The sequence below is a fragment of the Equus caballus genome, chromosome 10 (assembly GCF_041296265.1).
Source record: "Equus caballus isolate H_3958 breed thoroughbred chromosome 10, TB-T2T, whole genome shotgun sequence".
Lineage (NCBI taxonomy): Eukaryota > Metazoa > Chordata > Mammalia > Perissodactyla > Equidae > Equus > Equus caballus.
In genome coordinates this window covers 22164075-22173939 of record NC_091693.1, presented here as the reverse complement: position 1 = coordinate 22173939, position 9865 = coordinate 22164075, and the positions used below count along the sequence as shown (strand labels likewise).

The following is a 9865-nucleotide window of genomic DNA, read 5'->3' as shown; positions in this document are numbered from 1 at the left end:
CTCAAAGGTAGCAAGGACTTTTTGTTTAGTTCATTACTGTCATCATCTATAGGTCCTAGACAGTACTAGGTAAAGGAAATAGTTGTTAAAGTTTTCCTGAGTGGTGTGTGCACAGGATGGGAACTGTCTTCTATGGTAAGAGCTTGGCTAATAGGTTACTCAAGAGTTTTGAGCTTTGTTCCGGGGTGATATTTATAAAGTTAATCACTACTATTTCAGTAGTCTGAAATAAACTGAATAAACTTAGAAACGAAGAAATGCAAGACCATATAATGACCCTGAGTGGAAAAAGACACTCGCCCTTCAAAAAGGGAGGGGGATGCATTGTGTTACAACCTTAGTTGATGATGTGTAACATACACAACCCCGTTTGAATTGAGTCACTGACATATCAACTAGGAGTTTGATTCAAGGTATATTGTCCTAAAATGTACACTATGTATATTATCAGATGTATAATTATGTTAGAATTGACAGAAATCTCTAAAATAGTATTCATTTTCACAGGGCTTATTTCCTTTATGCATTTTTTTCTGACATTTTGCTGAAGAAGTTCCACAGGTGGTGTGTTCAGTTTTATTTCTATATGATTTTCTCTGCCAACTGATGAGGCAGAATGTGCCAAGGGCAGCACTGCCAAATTCACTGTCTTCAAAGGTCCAAGAGTTTCTATCCTGTGTGAACTCTCTGACACCTACTGAAGTCTTATTTCTGGGGAAGGACTTTTCCACAGTCATTACAGTTCTACCAGATATGAGCTCACTGATGGTACGTGACCTAAGAAGCAGTGGTAGGGTTTATCTTTCCCCAAAAGGCTTTCCCAGTCTCTGTATTCATACTATGTCTCACAGTATACACTTATCAGCCATATAATAAGCTAGAAGGTTTTATTCAAGGGTTTTCTCCACCATGACTGTACCACAGTTTATTCCTGTATGTTTCTTGTGACATAAAATATGACGTAACTGATCACGGAAGGCACTACCACATTCACTGCATTCATAAGGTTTCTCTGTGCAAATTCTATTATCTGCTGAGGGTGGACATCTGGCACCCGGCTGTCCCACAATGGCTACCTTCCTATCTGCTAGAAGCCCACTGATGTGGAAGGAAGTCTGAGCTGCCACAGCAGGCATTTGCATGGTCACCATATTAACAGGGTTTTTCTCCTGTAAGAGTTCATTTGCATGTGAAGAGCTGTGAGTCTTTGAGAAAGGATTCTCCAACTTGACTGAACCTACACGTTTCTCTCTTGCATGAAGCATTCCCTTATGATAAACAAGGCATGACAAGTGGGAGAAGGCTTTCCCACAGTCAGAGCACCCATATGGTCTCTCTCCTGTATGAGTTCTCCGATGTCTATTGAGGCATGACTTATCTCTAAAAGCCTTCCCACAGTCACTGCATGTATAGGGTTTCTCTCCTGTGTGAATTCTCTGATGGTTAATGAGACCAGACTTGTGTGAACAGGATTTTCCACATTCAGTACATACAAAGGGAGTCTTTCCTGTGTGGAATCTCTGATGTGAGATGAGGCATGTCTTCTGGCTGAAGCCTTTCCCACATTCAGTGCATACATAGGGCTTCTCTCCAGTGTGAGTTCGTTGATGTATAAGGAGATTGCCCTTCTGAATGAAACCTTTCCCACATTCACTGCATATATAAGGTTTCTCTCCAGTGTGAGTTCGCTGATGTACAATGAGATTGCCCTTCTGAATGAAGCCTTTTCCACACTCACTGCATATATATGATTTCTCTCCCGTATGAGTTTTCTGATGTGCATTGAGCTGTGATTTCCAGCGGAATGTTTTGTCACATTCAGTGCATTCATACGGTTTTTCTCCTGTATGAGTTCTCTGATGCTCAGTAAGCCTGGACTTTCTGGAGAATGCCTTGTCACATAGACTGCATGCATGAGGCTTCTCTCCTGTGTGAACTCTCTGATGATTAATGAGCCGAGACTTCTTGATGAAGCCTTTTCCACAGTCGTTGCATACATAGGGTTTCTCTCCTGTATGAATTTTCTGATGAATAAGCAGCCGCGATTTCTTGGGGAAGGCTTTGTCACATTCAGTGCATTCATACCGCTTCTCTCCTACATGAGTCTTCTGATGCTCAGTGAGCCTGGACTTTCTGGAGAAGGCTTTCCCACATATAGGACATCCATGAGGTTTCTCTCCTGTATGGACTCTCTGATGATCAATGAGGCGAGACTTCTTGATGAAGGCTTTCCCACATTCAGTGCATACATGGGGTTTATCTGTCTTTTGAGTTCTTTGATGCTTAATGAATTGTAAATTTGTGTTTGTAGAATTTACACATTCAGAAAATTTAATTTCAGTATGAAAGTGCCCATGCTTTGTGTGGAGGAAGGATTTTGCATTTCTATTAACTTCAACAAGGTTCTTTACTTCATAGCTTCTGTTCCTGTTGACTAAACTTAAATTTGATTTCAAAGTTTTCCCATGTAAGTCAGATATATCTTTTTGCCGTAAAGGAAAATTACTTTTACTCCGATGAACGTTTCCAAATGCATTATGTTTATGGTATTGTTCCATCCTCTTTAGACATCTTCGATTTTGCAAGTGCCCCAGTTGATGACCAGCATCTTTCTTGATTTCTAGGAAAGAAGAGAAGAATGAATCTTCCTTTGAGCTTGGTATAGAATAAAATTATTTCACAAACAGCTTTGGGTAGATTGACTTTATTGACAACACTATGACCTCAGTTTAAAGAAACTCCAAATAAATATGTTTGTTATCACCTGGACAAGAGTAAAACACTATAATCTAAACAAAGAATGCTAGAAACAAAAAATAATACAAACAAAGAAAATAAAAGGTAAAAACAGTCAGTGTATACACAGGGTTAGCTCATTCAAAATGAGTAAATATAAATTTGGCTGCTTTCTAAATGTCACCTTATAAAGCATGGAGATAACAAAATAAAACCAAGTTACTATTAGCCCTAGACCACAGAAGAAAGAGGGATATTTGTTTCAAAATTACGTGGGACACATTCATATATCCACAAATCCTTATTAAATTATGACTATGTACTGTGCTGACGTACTGTGCTGATGATGAGGATATAGAAACATATTCCTTATTTTCACTGAGCATACTTTCTAGTTAGGGAAAACTGAACAAGAAAGCAGGGATCAAGGAGGCAGATACCAATTGTGAAAAGTGGTTTGAGGGAGCAATGGAGAACAAGGTGCAGGAAATCATGATATAATCTGGAGAGAGAAAAGACACGGCTCACTCATGGTTTCAACATGGGGCAGTTAACAAACATGAGGAATCAAGTATTATTCCTAATTATTTGACCATGGCCACTGGATAGGTGGGTTGTGCCTTTTAATGCGATGGGAAATATTACTGAGGTTTGGAATGTGGGGAAATCAAGTATGTATTTCAAAGCATATCAACCTTCAGATGAGTTTTAGATATCCAACACAGACATGAAGAACTCAATTGGATGTACAAATCTTGAGAAAGGTCTTAACTGGAGATAAGAATGTGGAAATCATTAGTATATAAATATTATACAAAGACAGAGGACTGGATGAGATCATGTTTGAAAAAACGTGAAAACTGAAACAAGATGAAGGCATGGGACCAAGTTTATAGTTACTGTAGCATTAAGAGTTTGGGTATTAAAAAAGCCCAGTGAGGAGTACCAAACACTGTCTATACTGACAAGGGAAATAAACATTTCTATACTAAGAAAACTACAGTCATGCCTCGCTTAACAACAGGGGTACTTCCTGAGAAATGTATCCTTAGGTGATTGTATCGTTGTGTGAACATGACAGAGTGTACTTACACAAACCTAGATGGTATATCCTACTACACACCTAGGTTATACGGAACTAATCTTATGGGACCACCATTCTATATGCGTATCTGGTCTGTTGTGGACCAAAACGTCATTATGCGGTACATGACTGTACAAGTGTTTTAGGAGCTCTGTGCCAGGAACCGGGGCCAAAGACTGAATATATATTTCTTTTATGACAATATCACACTAGGGAACTGTCACCTTTTTCAGTCACATTTTGTACCTGTACACATGTAATATTTAAATCGTTCCCATTTCAATGTAATGATTCCCAAACCCACATCTTGCCACTAACAGCATCTCCTTTCAAAATTCTACATAGATATCTTGGTTTCCATCATTTAAAGGGTCCTAAAAGATCACACTTCTGATCCTGGACCAGGACGCTTGGTAGTTTTGCTTTTCATTTTTCTTAGAACTCCTGAATGTACTTTACTATTGCTACACTGCTGCTATTCAGTGAGAAGGAAAGACTACATATCCAAGGATAAACAAGTCCAACTTACAACCCCATCATTTTACCTCACTTACTGACAAGGTCCACAAAAGCCTGGAAATAAAATGCATGTTGCCAAAGATCATCCCATTTATCCACATTCACACTCCACTAGTTCTTCAACAAATACCTCCTAACATTGGCCTTCACGTGGCTGGCTTCAGGCCAATCTTTTTTCCAACAGTCCCCACATGGCCTTGCATATTTCCAACTTCACACCTTCATTCTTTGCCCTTCATCATCTTTATTCAAATCCTAGATGTGCCTCCTCTCTATCATCCTCCCATTCTATGTCACTGTAAGCTCTGTTTCCCCTAAATTTCTAAAGTATTCCCCATCTTTACTGTTCATTTGGACAATTAACTTCCCACAGCCCTGAACTATAGCAAAAGATTCCTCATTTGAAAGCTAAACTTCTACATCTTATATGCAGATTTGTCCTCTATTTGCTACTAAAATCTTATCCTAGGCTGTATTGCTTTATTTCTCACTAAATTCAATCTCTTCTAGCACATATTAAGCTTGTGGTTCATGAACGAGGCTCAAGAGAGCCTGCTTACAGCATTATATATAGTCCAGCCCAGGCTGTGACCCCAAATCTATCAAGAACACACTCTCAAAAGCAGAGGTGTAGATTCAAGCATTAGGAAACCATGCATTTAAGCAATTCTTGTCTTTCTGATTGCTAGTCATCCAAGGCTCTTCTCAATCTGTACTCATATCATAGGAGATCTCACTCAGTCCATATTTCTATCTCTAGTCCTAAACTCTCCCTGAACTCCTGGGGTATATCCAAATGCAGCAGAACGCTCCACTCGGATGTGAACAAACCCACCTAAATTACAATGTCCAAAACAGAACTTGATTTCTCAACCCAACATCTCCTTCTCCACCCCAGGAAATGGCAACGCCAATCCTCCTGGGACTCATGCCAAAAACCTTACCATCATCCTTCATTTGTATTTTTCATTCACACCTGTTACCTACTTCAATAGAAAACTCTTTCTGTCCTCCTTTATATACATATTCAGAAGCTAACCAACCCTCACCCCTTCTACCCAGGTCAAAGACAAGCATTCTGTCTGTACTCCAGCAAGAGGCTCCCAACTGGATTTCAGGCTTCAACCTCTGATCATTACTGTCTCCTTTCTACAAAGTAGCCAAAGTGATTGTTTTAAATATAAATTATTTCATGTCACTCCTCTACTGAAAACTACCTAGTGTTTTCTCATCTCATTATTTTAAAAAGTCAAGTCCTAGAAGCCAGTCTGGTGGCACAGCAGTTAAGTTCACACCTTCCGCTTTGGCTGTCCAGGGTTCGCCAGTTTGGATCCCAAGTGTGGACCTACGCACCACTTGTCAAGCCATGCTGTGGCAGGTGTCCCACATGTAAAAACTAGAGGAAGATGGGCACGGGTGTTAGCTCATGGCCCGTCTTCCTCAGCAAAAAGAGGACGATTGGCAGTAGATGTTACCTCAGGGCTAATCTTGCTCCAAAAAAAAATCAAGTCCTTTAAATGCCCTTGAAAGGTCCTACATGACCTGTCCACCTACCACACTGACCTTATCTCCCATCCACTGTCCCTCTTGCTCCCTCCACTGTATTCACACAGGCTTCCTTGAGGTTCCTCAAACATATTTCTGCCACGGGCCTTTGAACTTGCTATTTTGTCTACTTTGGAATGCAATTCACCCAAAGCACCTCCTCATATCCCTCATATAGCTGCTTAAAGGCATCTCACCAGAGAGGCATTCCCATTCCTAGAGGACCTAAGATTACAGTGCCTATGCTACATTCCTAGCTGCTAAGAGCCGCTCCTGGGCCCCCTCACACAATATTCCATTTTGCAGTTTTATTAATCTTCCTGACACTTTCACAAGACATCATATTTATATATTTGCTGTGATGGATTGTGTGTCTCCTCCTTTTAACATGTAATCTCTAAGAAGAATTTTGTTGTTGTTGTTCACAGCTGTCAGTGCCAGTGTGTAATAGGCTATCAAAAAACATTTAAGGTAATCAGAAAGTATTTAAAGCAATGAACCAAGGAAAGATTCTCATGTAGGGAACACAATGGGAACACAACTAAATATAGTTGACTTTGAGTTTACAAAAAGGAAAGCGAACTCTGTATGAGCAAGATGATACCATATCACAGAGGTCGTTGACAGAAGAGAGATTTCCATCTTGAATGACTAGTAACATGATTAATTGGGCCTCAATGTCCTCAGACTATCATAAGGAAAAGGAAAGATTCAAGGTAATATATCCAGCCCACCAGTATCGTTTAAGAATAACTAAAATAATGACCAGAATAAACTACAAGAGCAAGTTAAAGCATAGCAGATGTGAGGTTTAGTGCTGTGATTTCGGTGGAGAATAGCGAACGAGAAATTTTAAGAAATCAACAGGAACAGCAAAGACTTTAAGTAATACAAACTGAGGATGGAGGGAAATGTCCAGGAAAAATCACACTTTGCCTGCCCCTAAATCCCTTGGAATTTCCTAGGTGACAGGAGTGTCTTTTGTTCTAATGAGGCGACTCTGGATGACTCCTGGATGGGGCCAGTCACCAGAAAGACCAAGCCATGATGAGAAGCCTGGACTTTTCAGCCAACCCCCCTTCTCTGGAGAGGGGTCAGGGGCTGGAAAGAAGTTAATGATCCATTGTGCCTATATGGTGCAGCCTCCATAAAATCCCAAAGTACAGGGCTCAGAGAGCTTCTGGGTTGATGAGCACGTGGAGATTCGTGGAGAGCGGCATGCTCAGAGAGCATTGACGCTCCAAACCCCTTCCCTCATACCTCCCCCTATGCATCTCTTCCATCTAGCTGTTCCTGAGTTATAATATGCTTTTATAATACCCCAGTAACCAAGTAAGTAAAATGTTTCTCTGCGTTCTGTGAACCACTCCAGCAAATGAATCAAATCCAAGGAGGGGGTCATGGGAACCTCTGTCTAGAGCTGGTCAGTCAGAAGCACAGGTGACCACCTGGACTTTTGACTGGCGTCTGAAGTGGAGGCACCGGCAGTCTTGCAGTACTGAACCCTTAACCTGTGAGTCTGACGCTATCTACAGGCAGACAGTGTCAGAACTGAGTTAAACTGTAGGACACTCAGCTGGTGTTGCAAAGAATTGCTTATTGTGGGGAAAACCCCCAAAGCATCTGGTGTGACAAGTGTTGTGAGTGTGGTAGTGAGGTGAGAGTAAAGGAGACACACAGGAGGAGGACCGAGGTTTACTACACAGTCAGGATATATGATGTAAATAACAGAAGGTACTACAGACCAAATGTTTATGCACCCCCCCAAATTTATACGTTGAAATCCTAAGCCCCAATCAAAGATGCGGGTAGATGTTAGGAAGGGAAATCAACATTGTCCAAAGGCGCAGGAAGGTGCAGCAGCCAGAAGACAGTGCTAAAATCAAACATCTCTCTTTGGAGAGAGGCATGGAAGGGGGAATTTCATAGAAAGAAAAGTAGAAGGAACAGGTGTTGATACAGTGAAGACGGGGGAAGAAGCATGGCAAGATTTGAGAATTCTAAGAAGAAACCTACAGGGGGAAAACAATCAAGACATAGACAAAATAAATAGGGATCGAATCCAAAAAGAGGTATGTTCCTCTAAACGCCTAAAAGAAAAAGCTCTTCCATGGGAGATTCGTGGAGGCTATGTTTATATGTCCTCAGACACCCTCACAGCTGTGACATCTCTGAATGATTAGAATATGACTTCCTTGGCTGCCCTCCTTGTTGGTTCTCTCTCTCTCACCTGGACAAGTTCGTCTGTGGATGCCATCTTCTGTTGTCCACGGTTCTCCTTGTTCCAATCTGGAGAGTGCATCTGGCTTGCTGGCTTGACACCCTGTTCATGGGAAATGACAGAAGAGGCAGGCTCTTTGAATTGGGCTGTGGCCTGCCAACGCAGAACAGTGTTATGTTTTGGGAACTGTGCAATTTGCAGGTTGGCAAAGTAAAGGCTTTTCTCTCAGGAAAGGGCACATTATACTCTCTAATCTGGAACCAGAGAGGGAACTGAAAATCTACCACTTCAGAGCACCTCATACACTCCAGAAGTTTCCAGAAGCTGAGAATGGAAACACCACTGACTAGGAACCCTCTGAGCGACACAGGGGAGTGCTCCTCACCCACGGACACCAGGTTGCTATAGTTCTCCAACATCACATCCCGGTACAGGTTCCTCTGAGCAGGGGCCAGGAGCTGCCACTCCTCCCAGGTGAACTCCACAGCCACGTCCTCCAGGGTCAGCAATTCCTGTAATTACACGGTCCTGTTTAACATGAGTGTTTCTCTAGTTATTGAAATGGAAGGAAGGTGAAGGAAGTTATCCTGCTCATTTTCACCATAGAGCTGCATCTATATACTCAGGTGTTTTGAATTTTTTAAGCTACACTGTTAAAGAAGCCAAATTTATCCATGTTCAAACCTATGTCTAGAAAAATATTCTGTAATTGTGCAGTCGACCATCATTCAACAAATCATAAATTTCTATAAGTAGTCATTAAATCCTCTTGCTAAACTAGAAACATTCGCAATATATATATTTGAAGCATTTGCTACATATATATATATTTTTGAAGCAAGCAAATATTTGCTAGGCATTAAATTTATTCTAAGATATCAGGATGAATAAACACATTCCTATATTCACCATGAATCTTCATAACCATTATCAGAATCAACCATGAAGAAACTCCAAAAGATACAATTATAAGATACTATATATTAAATAAGTATGTTTTATATGTCAGGAGGAATAAAAGCTTCTTTCCAAAACTTATTCAAAGAACCAGACTACTGAAGAACATTAAGCAGGCCAAGAAAATAAACAGCATCCTTCAAAAAACAGATATATACATATAATTTATATTTACACTACCAGGCAGGTACACAGCATATTAGATACACTGAGGAGATAATGAACTGGAAGGTAAATCTGAAATTACTCAAAATGCAACACAAGGACAAAATAACAGGATATAGAAAAGACAGAATAATAAATATAAAGGACAGAGTGAGGTCTAACATCTCCCAATTCATGAAAGTTTATGAAGGCACTATCCGAAGATCTAAGGGCTGAGATAGACGCATCTGTATATATCTATACAGACACAGATGGACACACAGGTGCAGCGACAGGACGTACACAACTACTGCCCATTTCTTCAGCCACACGAGGGGACTAGGAAAGAAGTGCATAAGGAGGAATCTTACTTTTTTTCTCTATGTGCTTTGTAATCACTGGAGTTTTAAAAATGTACCCAGGCACATTTGTATGATTAAATTTTAAAAAGGCAATAAAAGATGAGGCAGGAGGGACTGGCTCTGAACACAGGGAAGGAGTGCGTACTATCTTAGATTGGGAGAAGTTCTAAAGCAAACCCTCTGGGATCCCCAGAATTTGATCAGGCAACAGTACTTTTAATGCCCCACTGCCAAATCTGAACTCAAACACCAGTTCAGCCATCTGTTCATACAGGACCTTTGAAAGTCATATAATTC

At 40.7% G+C, this 9865-nt stretch overlaps 1 protein-coding gene across 12 annotated transcripts in view; it reads right to left on the bottom strand.

Annotated features, from left to right (window-relative positions):
- Positions 1–396: 396 nt before the first annotated feature.
- The window catches only part of LOC100065203 (zinc finger protein 613), an 18015-nt gene continuing 8546 nt past the window's right edge, over positions 397–9865 (bottom strand). For 8 of the 12 annotated variants that reach the window (XM_023651466.2, XM_070224871.1, XM_023651464.2 and 5 more), the window contains 3 exons: positions 8491–8617; positions 8115–8207; positions 397–2620 (listed from right to left, as the gene is read on the bottom strand). In XM_023651466.2, the coding sequence (XP_023507234.1) occupies positions 888–2620; positions 8115–8207; positions 8491–8617 (1953 nt within the window). In that variant the 3' untranslated portion in view covers positions 397–887. Of the gene's footprint in view, positions 2621–8114; positions 8208–8490; positions 8634–9865 lie in introns of all 12 variants that reach the window. The other 4 variants (XM_070224867.1, XM_023651469.2, XM_070224866.1 and 1 more) reach the window with 1 other exon arrangement.